Here is a 15,781-nt window from a genome sequence, read left to right on the forward strand (position 1 = left end):
CAGGTTTAAGTCGCCCCCTACTGGCCGCTGGAGAGGACGCAGGTTTAAGTCGCCCCCTGCTGGCCGCTAGAGAGGACGCAGGTTTAAGGCGCCCCCTGCTGGCCGCTGGAGAGGACGCAGGTTTAAGTCGCCCCCTACTGGCCGCTGGAGAGGACGCAGGTTTAAGTCGCCCCCTATTGGCTGCTGGAGAGGACGCAGGTTTAAGTCGCCCCCTACTGGCTGCTGGAGAGGACGCAGGTTTAAGTCGCCCCCTGCTAGCTGCTAGAAAGGACGCAGGTTTAAGTCGCCCCCTGCTGGCTGCTGGAGAGGACGCAGGTTTAAGTCGCCCCCTGCTGGCTGCTAGAGGGCAGAAACGGTCTGTGTTCAATCAGTTTCCCTGTTAGAGTGAGGTGAAGTGGTCGAGCACAAGGTGTAGCGACAAGCGGGCATCAACAGGAGGGAATTCACACGGCAGAGCATCCCCGCCAAACTACATGAAGGCCTATCAGGTAAAGTTATGTAGCCTTTAATTTTAATTTAGGTTAAATTGGATGGTTAAATGACTGGATGTGTATTCAGAGCCAGTGAGCAACGAACTTTCAAAATAATAATAATAAAAACTGCGTTAACGTGGGATAAAATAAGTGTTGGCGTTAACTAATTAATGCGTTAACGCGATAATAACGCGTGTCCAGCCCTAGTTAATATTCACAAACAACAACAGATGGCGACAACCATTGGCACAGCGCATGTTGCCCTCCTGACTGAAGCGTGTCACCGTCCAACTAAAACATGGAGAGACACGGCGATTGTGTTGAACGTAGCTCAAAAGTAGGTAAAGTTAACCAACAGCTAAGGAGGAGTTATGATGCCAGTGGAGGTTGTTGTTTTTAACATGTAAATACATATAAATACAATAATGTTTTCAATATATATTTTTAAAAGTAATGGTCACATTTAAATGACATTATACATTTATATTTAGAAGTAGTTTAAATGTGACCATTTCATTTAAAAAGATATTGAAAATGTTTTTAGTTATTTAAAAGATGTTTAAAAACAACATACTGCCATGTTTTATTTTATTCAGTGTGTTTAATTAGAATTCATTTTCAAATGAAATTATTTTCTTTACAAAACAAGATTTGGTCTTTATTAGTCTTGAAAAAGGGGGTGTCGTCTTATAGTCAGGGTCATTATATATTTGGACTAATAGGGTAGTTTTATTCTCTATGAAATTATTGTTTTTGTTAGATTTTTTTAGAAGTTAAAATTGTTTGACTAAATTGGCACAAATCTGATTCCATAGGTTCACCGGGGGGAGGGGAGGGGAGGGGCGTACTTTAGGACCGCGCGGACTCCATGACGTCAGGGCAGTCTGCCGCTATCAGCAGGTCAGGAAAGAAAGATGGCGGCGGAGGAGAGCAGGTTGAAGCAGCGGAATCACAAAAACAGCATCTTTAAAGAAGGTAATCAAACATTTACAGAGAGTGAAATGATGTTTGTGACACGACAGGGTGACTGCGGGCTTTTATATATAATATGTGACCTCCGCCGCGGCTTGTTTTGCACACGGTGAACGTAATGACACCGCAGGGAGCGCTCCGCTCCGCTCCGTCGAATAATCGGATCTTCTGTCGCGAATTAGCGATATTAATAAAATATCACTGAAAACATGTCTCTTTAATTGCCGGTGAGAGTGGCCGTGCGTGGTGTCTGACCCGACTGTCCCCGCCGGGCAGGGTGTTTTGTCATGAAGTGTTTGTTAAGCCGCGCATCGGTCCTCACCTTCAGCTGTGTTTGTTGTTAGCCGACCAGCTAACACAGCTGCTAGCCTCTTCCAGCCAAGTCTTCATTGTTCTGTTGTTTTGTAAAAACAAGGTGTTAAACGGTTTCGACACCTGCAGGCGGTTTGAAGATAACACTAGTAGCCTTCAGTAAACCTTTCGTGGCTAACCGTGTGAAGCAAGCTAACTTCAGTGCCTAGTTTAAGCTAAGCCTAGCACACCCTGCAGTGGTTCAACAAAACCGGCTTTAACGTTTTAGAAATAAACTTAGCTTCACATGTTAGTTTAACGATAACACAGGAGACTCATACATTTAACTAAACGCCGGATTCTGTTGAAGAAATCGGCGACTTAAGCAAACGTCTCTCTTTTATTGGCAAGGGTTCACAAAGCTAACGTTAGCTCTTAACTCGACCATATTTCTTGATTATTGGTCACAACTTTTTGTTTTGTGTGGTCGTGCAACGTTAACCCAACGTGACCCAACCACGGTCCAGTCAGTTCTGATCCCTACTAGATGGCTTTGATGGAGGCCAGCGTCTATCAAGGATTGTTTTGTCATATAAGCACGGCAACGTTAAACGGGGTGTTTTTTGAATGGGGTTTGGCGTGTAATATCTCTGTCTTTAAGGGAGGACACGTCGCACTGTGATTGGCTGTAAAGTGTTTGGGTAAGGTAGACTCCCTCAGTAAGCTGCTATAGCCGTCCGACTACTGTTATTGTGGCACTTCTGCTACACTCCCTGCCGTGACCATCTGAAACTAGATCATCATTTTCACAACCAAGTCCCAGGTGATCTTTCCGGGGTAACTGGCAGTGGGTTCATCTTTCTCACCTGCTAGCTAGATACCTGCTGGGAAGGTAAACTTACAAGCTGCAGGTGAAATGTATGAAAATGTCATATTATGAAAAATGACATTTCATATTGTAAAAATTACAGATACAGTGAAATCATCTGACCAAGTTTTTTATATTGAAAATATAATTAGGAGCACTGTGCACTTTTTGTTTATTAACATAATAAAATGGCACACCCAAACACATCAAGTGTGCTTTAACATTAAAGATGTTGTGAAGTACATGTCGGTGGTCAAAAAGATGATTCCCTCAGGACCCTTTATAAAAACTAACACACTCTTGCTGTTACTTTGGCAAGTTCGGACTTCTGTACTTTAAAGCTCGGACTTGGCAAGTTCGGCTCGGGAGTACAAACTCCCAGGAACGGGAGCACGCAGTCCGTCATCCAGCAATTGGAACAGCAGCGGACTTGATGATTAGCGGGCGGGACCTCGTCCGACATTTCCACTTTTTGGCGACTAAGTGCATCCACACAAGACACCAAACGGGCGGAGCGAGAACGCATGCGGGTATTTGACTGTACTTGGCTAGATAAGTGTCTGAAATCACCCACTACTCCCTACATAGTGCACTTTATAGTGAGCTCGCCACTTTGTAGTGCTGTCCGCATGTATAGTCAGAATTATTATACCCTATATAGTCCACTCAATGTATCCTCTTATAACACCTCTAACTCCTAACCTCTAACATGCACTTCCTGTGCTCTTCTTCTTCTATCCCCTACAATGATCTTGTATTGATTGCACTTTTTTGTTAACTCTTGCTTCCTTCCCTCGGTATCTACCCCATTGATGTGATATGAACTTTGAGCTCTTACTAGTATGTGTTGTCAGTTGTAGATCTGTAGTTGATGCTTGTATGTTGTTCCTCAAATGTAAGTCTCTTTGGATAAAAGCGTCTGCCAGATGAGTAAATGTAAATCCCTACTTTTGAATTGGAACAGTACTTTGGCTGCGACTTATGACGTTTTACAAGAACACAAGTACAGCCAAGAACGCAGATTGAGAAACGGCTCCAGTCCGTTTTCAGTGTCTGGGAGACGGTTGCTAACTTTGATGCTGGAGAGTATTTAAGACGTTTTAAATCACGATGATTTAATATGGAAATGGTAATACTGTCTGAAATGTTACCATGTTTAATCCCTATCACAAGCTGTCTGATGATGAAACCTCAGGCTCGCTGTTTTTCCAATGCTTTGTCAGCAGCGTGACACCTGCAGGAAGCGTTAACAGCTGCTACAGTCGTGTTGGAATATGTCTGACTGGGTCTCAGCCGGTGATCCATTACAGCAGTTTATCTCAGGCTCAAGTTTCCCTTTTGGTGAGCGAGTGCTGCTCGTGTTGTTGCAGCTGCAGAGAGCTCCGCTGACCTGATGTGTGGAAAACTGCACTCTGTGTGCTGCTCAGACCAAAGTGGGGCATAAGACCGAGCCACGCGTCATGTGATGTGAACGTAATTCTGCTGGTGTAGTTATCCTCTTACTCCAGATTCACAGTTTGAGCTCACACTTGGGTCTTTAAACTACACACTGCTGCTGCAGAAGGATTTGCCCCTACACGGTTATACTTGCAAATCTGTTGTATTGCCGAATCAAAACAGAGATTTCTGAGGCTCACTATTGTGTTTGTGGTTCTTCTCTGAGAAGGCAAGGGCTCGAATCATCGAATGGATTTAAGTTTATTCTAAGTACAGTTTAAACCTTCTCCTCACAGCTGGCAGTGTTGACTTGATGTTTGTCCTTTTCAGGCTTCTGTAAAACAATCAGTCTGGACAGCTTTTAATCAAAGAAACGTGACGGCAAAGATCTCCCTGCCTATCCATGTGCATGCATGTCAAGCCCGAGGCAGAGAGCAGCAGTAAAGACCCCCCCCCCGCTACAGAGCAGGCACTAAAAACAATGGCTACAGGCTAACGTTAGCTCTCAGTCAGCCGCCAGTGGCAGGTTGCTGAAATAGAGTCCAGACTCTCATCACTACACATTTATCCTGCTGGAACCCTGAAATGCTCCAGAGTCGCATGTGAAGGCTCGATCTGTCCAAACGGTACGTCGCGTCTGCAGAATGAGGAAGAACTGAAGTTCTGCCTCGTTAAGGAAAACGTTTTGATGCTCGGATAGAACTTCAAACTCCTTTTAGTTTTGTGTTCTTCTGTGTTTAGGACATGATGAGTACAGTAAAGGCTGATTTTTGCTCCTGAGTGAAAGTTGAAGCAACCTGACAGTTAATTGACCTTCGCTAAGCCACACCCCGAACACACAGCTGACCAGTCACAGCGTAGTATAGGTCTCGCTCCAACTGAGGTCCGACACTTTCACGGCTGCGCTCCATTGACTCTAATGCAGAAGGAGTCGTTTTCTAGCGTTTGGGGGGGGGGGGTTGGCTGTATTTTTCCAAGATGTGGTCAAACGCTGATCCTGGAGCATCCTGTAACAGTTACAGCAGCTACCCAGACAGGCTGAAAGCAGAAATACGATTTATTCTCTTTACAAAACCTAAAATAAATCCAGAAAAATGTGGATTGTTCCTAATGTGATGTTAGTTAATGCCAGAGGGCTCTGGCTAACGCTAGCTAACTTCCTGCTGAATGTAATGGTGTATAAATTTTAATGACTGCGATAGTGAATCGAGGCCCACCCAGCTGTACAGGAACAGTGTTGATCCCTGATATCGTTGTCTTTTGTCTCAGTCGTCAAGGTGGTTCACTTTGTGATCGGTAACCTTTAGCTAATGTCTTCATTTGTTTAATGTCAGTCTGACAACCTTCAAATGCACAATGAAACGGCAGAACTTCTTTCTGAGGTCGCTTTTCTACAAATTAGACAACATTTCAGTGCAGTTTTAGGTCCCGATCATTGTTTGAAAGTGAGAGTTGTACAAAAACGCAGGAGAGATGGAAGCGGAGATCCGTGTGGGATCCGCTGGCCCAGGAGCTTCATCTTAATGATGGTCGGTTCAAGGCGTATTTCAGGATGAGTCGGGGACAGATTGTTGCCGTCTCTGGAAAATCCAAGCAACTGTAAACTCACTGCCAATAGAAAACAATTTTAAAAAGCGCCTCGCACAGGGAAAAAAACGCCTTCGGTCTGATCCAGGCCGTACACGGTGACAGGCTGTGATTAAAAATCCGACAGGTTCGACAGTTCGTCGGACTTAGCAACAGTAACTAAGTTAGGGGCGTGGCTTAGCGAAGGGTCAGTTGTGGTTTTAAGCTTTTTTTTCAGTCCTTTTTCCTCAAAGTTCTAAATCGGGTATGATTCAGTGATTAAAACTAAATATTTCTTGAACGTTTGTTATAATATTGAGGGGGGGAAAAAATGATTATTGTGATCGTTCTGTTGTCCAGCCTACCCCCACCCTGCTCATGAGTCCCTCACATGTCCTCAGGTCGGTAGGTCAGCTGTGCGGGGACGGGATGCCTGTCTGCTGTGAATGCAGCCTCTGAGTGTTGAACATGCAGAACTGGGACCAGACTCCTGCTCTGCTGTGAGAAATGACTGTACAGGAGTCCACTGGCCATCCTGACCTGTTGGATAATCAGCAGAAGATGCTTATTCACGCCTGGAGTGTGTCGTAATAACGGCGAACGTGTGCGTGTCGGCTTCTTCTTCAGGGAAGGCCGCAGTTCCTCCTGCACGATGTTGTTGAGGAGATGTTTGGATAAGATTAAGCTGAAGGATGTATTACCCCGACATTTAAATAGCCCGTGATTTATATTTAACTTTAGCAAAAAGACTGTTTGCAGCATAATCCTCTGATCAGTTATTATAAAGTTACACACATGCTGGAGGCGAGCGACAGGTCCCTGTGCAGCTGTGCATTCAGATCAACTAACACACATTTTCTGAACTTACCACATTTTAGAGGACATTGCCTCAAAACTTCTGCTGCTATTGGAGGCTGACGTAAATCTCTTCACAGCAGGCTTTGGGTTTATTAAACCTAACAGTGAACCTTTTGTTCTGCTCACTCACAATGTTTAACGTTTTTAGCTTGAGAACTTTCTCAAAATGGGCTGTTCTCTATTTCACTAAGTGTTTCAGCTTTATGCTGCACTGGAGAGGTTTTTGTTCCTGCGGCGGTTCATGTGCTGCACAGAGAGAACACTGAATTAACCGGATCACTGGTCTTCTTAACGGCCTCAGTTAAAGCCCACATCATCGTCTAAAAGGCCTCTGGGGACCTGGACGTTATGTCTGCCTTCCCGGGGATGCCGTGGTGTTGCGTTACTGCCTGCGACGCTCTCACGTGGCCTCGACGAGCTCCACTCTGCCCTGAATGAAGGCGCGTCTTCCCCACGAGTCCTCAGGCTGCTCGCTTATGATCTGCGTTTCACTAAATTCCAGAGCGGTGAGCAGAAGCCCCTCGCTCTGACCTGTCGGACGGAGGCTAAAGCACTCGGAGTCCAATATGTTTTGGTACCAGAGCTGCAGGTCAGAGGAGTGGAAACGCCGCCATACAAGGAGCTTCACAGATCAAAACCGCGCTGACCCACGACTCGGTCCGTTTACTGTAAACTTCCAGTCGACCCCGCCGTCCTGTAATAGCAGCAATTCCCTTTGTGAAGCTTCGCTAACTGCAGGAGGTCAGGACACGCTGTCACTTCTGGGAGTTTGATCCAGAGCGCCGTCCTAAAATGTTATCATCTATAGTTGTTAGTGACATAATAAACACACCATTAAAATGCTGATGAAATAAATAACTCCTCATTTTTGCTCCATTCCAAGAAACGGGCGGGAAGGCGAACTGTAGATGTTATCTGTTGGGCTAAATTAACTCCTTTTTTAGCTCCTATGTTTCACCAAGTTTTTCACTCGGGTTCAAAACTTTCTGCACATTCAGAATCTGTCCCACATGTCTGCGTTAGGTCACCGCTCTGCTGCCCCTTCAGCCGTCTGACAGGCGCAGTTTGGGACTGGCCAGCAGGCAGAAATCTCACCACTAATCCACCAGGGCTGAACGATTTGGGGGGGAAATCTAATAGCGATTGTTCTGCCAGATTATTTAAAAATTTTTCTTCTTATTATTATTGAAGTTTTGCATAAGTTCAGTTGTTGACGCCGGGCTATTTTTGGCTGAAGCCGTGTGAAGCAGCATAGAGCAGATGAACCAGGCAGGAAGTCGGACACAGAACGGCATAGAGAATCCGGTCAGTTTTCAAAATAAAACACCTTTTGCAGATTCCCGATCGTACAGCAACACTAAACACAGTTAAAACAGACAAACAAACACTTTAACTACGTAGCTACTTAACCATAGTAGAAACGCAAAAATCAAGGACAACTGAACAAGTCCGCAAAATCAGGCCTGCAAAACGCTCTTATTCTGAAATGCTCCATGTGGATATGTACCGTTAGCCTGCAGAGAGTGGAACGGGCTCACAGAGAGCCGTGTGTAGTTGAAGCACGCAAAATGACAAATTAACAACATGTTAACATGTAGGCTAAACGCTTGAAACCACCTTCTGATATGTGGGCAGGTGATGAGGTCACATTTCAGTCTTTCACCATGTTTGTGCTTCGTTTTATAACATGAATGGATTTTTTGCTTCCTGAGTTTTAATTTAGAGCAACGTTTGGAGTGCGTTAAATGAATCGGTCAGATGTGCGAAGTGGATTAGGAATAATGATGATAAATTGTTAGAGAAGCCAGATAACGAACAGATGTCCTGGCGTGAGTTTCACTCTCCGTCTTGTCAAACTCTTACCCACGACTTTCCCCTCTCAGGTGGCCACGGGTTGAAATCTGACACGTCCCCGATGAGGCGCCAGGAGGAGGAGGAAGACGACCTGCTGGAGGAGGAAGTGGGCGTGGCCAGGCCTGTGCAGATCGTGGTGGCGGACGAGGAGGAGCACTCGTTCTCGCTGCAGGAGGAGGCGCTGGAGCGGCTGCTGCTGCAGGAGGAGGTGCGGGACCTCCACGTGGTCGTCGTCTCCGTGGCCGGGGCTTTCCGGAAGGGCAAGTCGTTCCTGCTGGACTTCATGCTGCGCTTCATGTACAAACAGGTACGCTGTCCACGGTGAAACTCTCAGAGCACGCCATGCTGACGTGTGTTCTGACTCTGATGTACGCCCTGCAGAGTGACGGCCAGGTTTCAGTATTTAGTAACGTCAGATTTGATGGAATATAATGAGAGACACACACAAGTCTTTTAGGGTGAAGCTGCTTTATTCAGTGTCTTTAATGTTTTAGCTTCTACTTGACCGATCAAGCAGGTTCCTGTACTTTGGGAAAGTACTACCCCCCCTCAGAGCAGGGACATTTTTTGTAGGGGTAAAACAAAAAAGTCCCCAGAACTTAATTTAGACCCTGGTCACTGCGGAGTTTCAGGGTGAAGTTCCTGTGGTGGAAACGCAGCTGAAGGTTCGGTCCAGACGGCCAGAGTTTGAGGAACTGTACACACACGTGAAACCATGAAAATGTCTTTTGGGAAGCTGGACATTTTTCCTGCAGCAGTTGTTGAAACGGCGACTGACCTTTTGGCCGTGCTAATCTACGGTAAGCACTGAGGAACATTCTGGAGGCTTGCATCGCGCTGTAAAGAGGATTTCAGGCCGGCACAATGGCAGCTCTGTGGCTGGGCCTCCTCAGAGCTCACTGCTGCTTATTCCACACATAAAGGCCATCTTTATGCATAGAATAAGCCCCGCCCACACGGATCGGGTCACGGCGAGGGTTTGCTTTTCACACACACCTCATGCACAGGTCAGAGTTTGGAGGATGGGATCGGCCTGCGTGAAGGACCTCATGTTTTATCTGACTACACAGTCTGTGTGTCAACGACAGGAAGAAGAAGTCGAGGGTGACGCTGAATATCGGAGTCTACAGCGCAGGAGGCCCCCAGGTCTGTTTGAGAGACATCAGAGGCGCCGCTGGGTCTAAAAATCATGACCTCAGTTTTACTCTGGTTGAATTTAAGGCCGTCCAGGCTTTCATAGCGTTAATGGAGGACAAACTCCAAAAGTTCAATGCTTTACCATGAAGACGCCGTCTGTGTGTCGAGAGCTGGAGGCGGGACCAAATCTAAAAACCCTGATCCTGTATAAAAACACCAACCTTTTAAAACCACGGAGGTCGTTCTCCTCTTGGTCCTTCCTGTTTGTGGCCCCCAAAGCTTCCTGTTTCTACAGTAAATGCTGTTCGTTACGTGAAGTAAACTTAATTCTGCTTCAGAGTTGAACAGTGTGATATCCTCTCCCCCTCCCCTCCCCGGTCTCTGTCCAGGCGTCTGGTTCGTGGGTCGGCAGCGAGGAGGAGCCTCTCACCGGCTTCAACTGGCGGGGCGGCTGCGAGCGTGAGACCACGGGCATCCTGGCCTGGAGCGAGGTGTTCGTGGTGGAGAAACCAGACGGCCGCAAGGTCAGTTCACAGGCCGGGTTTCTGCCCAGGCAGCGAAGTACCACACTAACACGCGATGGCGCTGTCGTGACATGAATGTGCTGCTGCTGTCGTTGCAGGTTGCAGTTCTTCTAATGGACACACAGGGGGCGTTTGACAGCCAGTCGACCATCAAAGACTGTGCCACGCTGTTCGCCCTGAGCACCATGACCAGCTCAGTCCAGGTCAGCAGTCCACAAAGCATCATGGGTCAAGGTCATCAACCTGTAGAGGGCTGTAGCTGAGCCGGGGGGGTCAGACCAGGTCTGCTGCAGGCTAAACAACCACACAGAGACCTCTTTAAGAGGGAGGGCGTCTCCAAGTGGACTCACATAGAAGCAGATATGTGAGAAGCTGAACTATTAATAACTCTAAATCCATCTCATCTGTGTAAAAGCAACGTTATGTCACCTCAGCGCGTTGCATTTTTAGCTGTTAAAACGCTCTGCTCGTGCCGCCTCAGGTCATTAAGTCCATTAAAACATGTGCGACAGCGACTCCTTAGTAATGAGCCTCGACTCATTTCTGTACAAATCTGTGTGGTTCCTTCTCTCATTATTTAGTTTCAAATACTGAATTTGATATTTAATGAGTCCTATTAGTGCAGCTTTGTGTGTTACACTTGATAAACCTGCAGCAGATACACCTGGGCGACGGCGCTGCCTGATTTAATGTAATTAAGATGAGCTTGAACATCGACAGGTGGGTTTTGAGTTAGAAAAACAAGAGGCAGTTTGTAACTCACTAGCAGCTGGGACTTTCCTGAGAGTCCTCCGCTTTCTTCAGTTTAAAATTAATTCGCTGATAGTTGTCGGTACATCCAACGGTACGCAGCAGACATGAACTGTTATTAGTTAACTCTGCGAGCTGTATATTAACGAATCATTCACGGTTTAAAGGTTTCGGGTAATTTTTGTTCAGCCTCTCTGCAGCTGTTTCCACCTGACCTTTATTTTCTTTGTGAGATGGAAGGATTTAGAAAGTTGCTGCGGAGAGCCTCCAGCTGCAGGAACACGTGGATTATGTATAAAATCAGGAGCTCAGACTTCATCCAGCCAGAGGGAAGTGCGCCGGTTCCCCTGGCAACACAACCCGTTGTCGTCTATTAGAGGGGGAGCGGGGGCGCAGTAGGTCGCACACGTTAAGCACACACTGCTTTTATATTGTGAGAAATAACAGGAAGTCATCGCTCCCAGTAGCGCTAGCTTCGTAGCGGAGCGTTCAGGCGCAGTCAAATCAACGCAGCAGCTGGTTTATTAATCCAGCGCCTGTGTGAAAAAACAATGAGAGGAGAGGCGACTGCTGGAAGTGGAGGCGTCGTGTTAAAGTTCACGATCTGCTCGCTCAACAATTATTTGATAAATGGTTTTAAAACGCATCAAATGATCCATTCTGATCATTTTGGCGCTGGTGATTTTCCTTTGGCGCTCGCTAAAAGCTTTTCCCCTGGTCTGGACCAGATGAACGGAGCTCCAGGTGCGAGAGCAGCCGGTTTCCCTCACGGCCCCCTGGATGTAAGGGCCCACTGGGAGGCCCTTCTTCAGTCATAGTGTTGCACAAGATTGACAAAATGTTGAAATCGCGGGGTGAACTAGGCTTAAGTTTTGAACAAGCGTGTTGGCGGTTTTTAAAGGTCTGATGGTCCCAGCTGACTAACGGGCTCAGGTGTCTTCTTGTTGTGTGTTTCAGGTGTACAACCTGTCCCAGAACGTCCAGGAGGACGACCTCCAGCACCTGCAGGTCAGGAGTAATCAGATATGCAGACAGTAGTTTCTGAGCTTCATGACTGCGGGGTTAGATTTTAATCTGCTGGCTGTTTCCTGTCCTCAGCTGTTCACGGAGTACGGGCGGCTGGCCATGGAGGAGGTCTACGAGAAACCCTTTCAGGTGAGATCTGCAGAACGCGTTCAGAGTTTCATTTACCAGATGACCAAACCAGACTGGATTCTTTTAGTTTTAAGGCACTGAATCGGCAGAAGCTCGTGTTCCTTCACGCTCCTCCTCTTCTGCTTTGGAATGTAAACAAATCTAAAGCTGAAACATCCTCTGCATAAAGTGTTTTTGTTAGAATCCGTCCTGGATCAATGACCTGACTGTGTCCCTCCGTTCAGACTCTGATGTTCCTGATCAGAGACTGGAGTTACCCCTACGAGCACCCGTACGGTCTGGAGGGAGGGCGGAGCTTCCTGGAGAAACGGCTGCAGGTGAGCAGTGAGCCTCTGCAGGGCGGCGTCAGTAAGGCCGGGCCAAACGGGCAAAAATGTTTTCACAATAAGAAAGATAATCGATAATTATCATGATAAAGTTCAAATCATGATTTCTTTCAAGTTTAAAAGCTGATTTTTGCTCCTGAGTGAAAATTGAAGAAACCAGACTGTTAAACTTTTCTTTATGGTCAGAATGGGACAAACAAACACTTCACACGTCTGAGGGAGAAATATTATAACATGTTTTCACTCCCTTTTCCTCAACATGATAAACATCTCAATAGAAAATTAAGTGCTAATTTGTTAGAAATTCAAATGAATTAAATCAAACATTTGACGATATATTGAACATTGGTTATTTTTGTTATTGAGGAAAATTATATTGCGATAAGTATCTTTATTTTATTTCCCGGCCCCAAGTGGAAAGTATTACTACCGTAGTTGTTTTGTTTAACAGACTCATTTATTATAAATGAATTAAATTTGGTGCCACAAGTATTTCAGTATTGCGTTGATGGCGTCAGGTGAAGCAGAACCAACACGAGGAGCTGCAGAACGTCAGGAAACACATCCACTCCTGCTTCTCCAACATCGGCTGCTTCCTGCTGCCTCACCCCGGCCTCAAGGTGGCCACCAACCCTCACTTCGACGGCCGGCTCCGAGGTAGAACGCTAACGTTAGCCGCAGCAACGAGCCGCCCCCAGCCACGGCGAGACTTTAACTTTAATAATCAAATTTAACGATGTGCGTTTGTGTCTCAGATATCGATGAGGATTTTAAGAAGGAGCTGGTGAACCTCGTCCCGACGCTGCTCTCCCCAGAGAACCTGGTGGAAAAAGAGATCGGCGGAGTCAAAATCACCTGCAGAGACCTGCTGCACTACTTCAAGGTGAGTTCATACCTGAGTGCGTCTGCGTCGCTTCATCTTTCACTCTCTCACTGCGTCGGAGGAAGCAGGAAACATTCATGTTCTGGATCCATCGTTTCTCAACTCGTCCCCCTCAAAGATCTGACGCCGTCGTTTCCTGGAGCTTTAAAAGTCCTGATCAGACAGAAGTTAATAGTATTTTTTGTTTAGGAGTACTAAATCATTATTTAATAATGCAGGAGCTCACAGATCACGACATGGACCTGTGAAGTGCACAAATGGCTGTAAAGGCAGCTTATGTGTCTCCATGAGTGAATGAATGAATATACAGTATCTCACAAAAGTGAGTGAGTAAGGAGTAATTTTTCTAAATATTTGATAAAATCTTTTCATGTCTCAACACTGAAGAAATGACCCTTTGCTCCAGTGTAAAGTAGTCAGTGTGCAGCCGTTAATGTCTAAACCGCCGACAATAACAGTGAGGACACCCCTAAGTGAAAATGTTCAAATTGGGCCCAATTAGCCATTTTCCCTCCCCGGTGTCATGTGACTCGTTAGTGTTACAAGGTCTCAGGTGTGTTAAATCTGGTGTTATCGCTGTCATACTGGTGACTGGAAGTTCAACATGGCAAAGATCTCTGAGGATTTATATCAAGATGTGTCGACCTTCCATCAATATTGCATATTATAATAATTAGCATATTGTTTTATAATGTTTCTATAGTATTTTTTTATTTTTTTTGTAACTTTCATTGTTGTGGTCATTTTTATATTGTGTGTTCTCGACTGTTACTGTGCCTTTAATGTGTTTATTGTATTTACCAAACTGACAAACCTAAAACGTATTCTGATAAATCTGAAATATTGTAAATGACAATAATTTATTAAATAGTACAGAAATGGTAAATAAGTACTATTAAATTACACATATACACTGGGAGCTTCCTGTCACTGGTTCACATGGCGGTCACACCAGAAACAATCAATCAACATCAATTGGGGTCATCGGCGGACAAAGAGTTTAACGCTGCGTTCCAGGCCACTCGGAACTGGGAAATTTCCGACCTCCAACGTGGAAAAAGTGGCACGGAACGCAAACCTGAAGTCAGATTTCCTACTCGTGAGCTCGCAGAGAAAATCTGTACCCGAGTTCAAGAGTAGCAGCTGAATGACGTCGCGGCAGCTCCCCTGGAAGCGCACGCTGTAGATTTATCACTTGTTTTTAATAAAAACACCAAGTGCAGAAACCTGCCATAGAAACACAAGTTTGTCACGGTCCGCCATGTTTGTTGTTTATATTTAGCGTCACGCACCTGGAAATTTCCCAGTGCCGACGGGTCCGGATCGAGGCGCGAGTCTGGCGTTCACTCCGAGCCGGACTAAACTGGTTGAACCAGCAGCAGATGTTTAGAGTTTGGCTTCGTCCTCCTGATTGTTCCTGTTCTGTCTGTGATTTCAGGCTTACATGAAGATCTACCAGGGAGAAGAGCTTCCTCACCCCAAGTCCATGCTGCAGGTTAAACGGCGCCGCCCGCTGGACGCTTCGTGATATTTAACAGGCCCGGTCCTCAAACTGTTTAGAGTCACGTGCATGTTGAATTTGTGTTTTTTGTCATCTGTTACCTAGGCAACAGCTGAAGCCAACAACCTTGCAGCTGTAGCAGGAGCCAAAGACTTGTACAACAAAAGCATGGAGCAGGTAACGCATCACTTCCTGTTCGGCCGGCTCTAATTGGACGTGGGCGCCGCAGCCCGTTATAACATCTTGTGTCCCGTGTCAGGTCTGCGGCGGCGACAAACCCTACATTTCCCCGACGGAGCTGGAGCGGCGCCACGCGGAGCTGCGGCAGGCGTCGGTGAAGCAGTTCCGCTCCGTCAAGAAGATGGGCGGCGAGGATTTCTGCCGGCGCTACCAGGAGCAGCTGGAGGCGGAGCTCGACGAGGCCTACGCCAACTTCGGCAAGCACAACGACGGCAAGAACATCTTCTACGCGGCGCGGACGCCCGCCACGCTGTTCGCGGTCATGTTCGTCATGTACGTGGTGTCGCTGGTCACGGGCTTCGTGGGCATCAACTCCGTGGCCACGCTGTGTAACCTGGTGATGGGCGTGGCTCTGACGGCGCTCTGCATCTGGGCTTACGCCAAATACTCCGGGGAGTTCCGCGAGGTCGGAGGAGTCATCGACCAGGTGGCCGAAACCCTCTGGGAACAGGTGAGAGTGAAGGTTTTCTCTCCTCGAGTCGCAGGTGACGTAGAGTTTGTTTCGACGCTGAAACGCTCCGTTAATCTGCTGAAGTGTTTTTAGAGAGATTCAGTTTCCTGTGAGGTGCGAAAGATGCTCGCGGTTAAACGGCGAGATCACAACTCTTACATGACACCATCAGGACCCACCGAGTCATTAGGTTTATTACGGCTGAACGTACGATAGGCTCGATCATTTTTAGAAGTAATTATAAAACGTGACACAAGTGGACGAAGGCGAAACTGACAGGTTTTAATGAGGCTCGTTAACGACGGGGTCTTCCTCACTGAGGACGGCCGTCAAACTGAAACGTGTCGACAGAGCGTCACATTGAATTCAGCTGTTCTGCTCTCTTTCATCCTCTTTATTCTCTCTCTTAATGCTTCCAGAGGACTCCACGGAAGGTGAGGACAAATTCAGATAATTACCTGTTTGTTGCGGATGTGTCCGTATATAAAACCTCAG

General features: G+C 46.6%; 1 protein-coding gene across 2 annotated transcripts; it reads left to right on the top strand.

The window, feature by feature from the left end:
- Window positions 1–1,327: 1,327 nt before the first annotated feature.
- LOC123970375 (atlastin-2-like) lies at window positions 1,328–15,394 on the top strand. Of its 2 annotated transcripts, XM_046048394.1 has the most exons (12): window positions 1,328–1,448; window positions 8,349–8,626; window positions 9,846–9,980; window positions 10,079–10,183; window positions 11,688–11,738; window positions 11,829–11,885; window positions 12,110–12,202; window positions 12,730–12,868; window positions 12,967–13,094; window positions 14,533–14,589; window positions 14,701–14,772; window positions 14,855–15,394. In XM_046048394.1, the coding sequence occupies exons 1-12, from the start codon at window positions 1,388–1,390 to the stop codon at window positions 15,377–15,379; spliced, it is 1,701 nt and encodes a 566-aa protein (XP_045904350.1). In that variant the 5' UTR covers window positions 1,328–1,387; the 3' UTR covers window positions 15,380–15,394. The 2 variants fall into 2 exon arrangements, with proteins under 2 accessions (XP_045904350.1, XP_045904351.1); XM_046048395.1 differs by lacking the exons at window positions 9,846–9,980; window positions 10,079–10,183.
- Window positions 15,395–15,781: the final 387 nt, after the last annotated feature.

The sequence above is a fragment of the Micropterus dolomieu genome, linkage group LG04 (genome assembly GCF_021292245.1).
Source record: "Micropterus dolomieu isolate WLL.071019.BEF.003 ecotype Adirondacks linkage group LG04, ASM2129224v1, whole genome shotgun sequence".
NCBI classification, from domain to species: Eukaryota; Metazoa; Chordata; class Actinopteri; order Centrarchiformes; family Centrarchidae; genus Micropterus; species Micropterus dolomieu.

Excerpts from the sequence above, each read along its gene's own strand:
- LOC123970375 (XM_046048394.1), top strand. The coding sequence starts at position 1,388 with ATGGCGGCGGAGGAGAGCAGGTTGAAGCAGCGGAATCACAAAAACAGC. Across the intron at positions 9,981-10,078 it reads AGAAACCAGACGGCCGCAAG|GTTGCAGTTCTTCTAATGGA; the intron begins GTCAGTTCACAG and ends CTGTCGTTGCAG. Across the intron at positions 11,886-12,109 it reads TCTACGAGAAACCCTTTCAG|ACTCTGATGTTCCTGATCAG; the intron begins GTGAGATCTGCA and ends CCCTCCGTTCAG.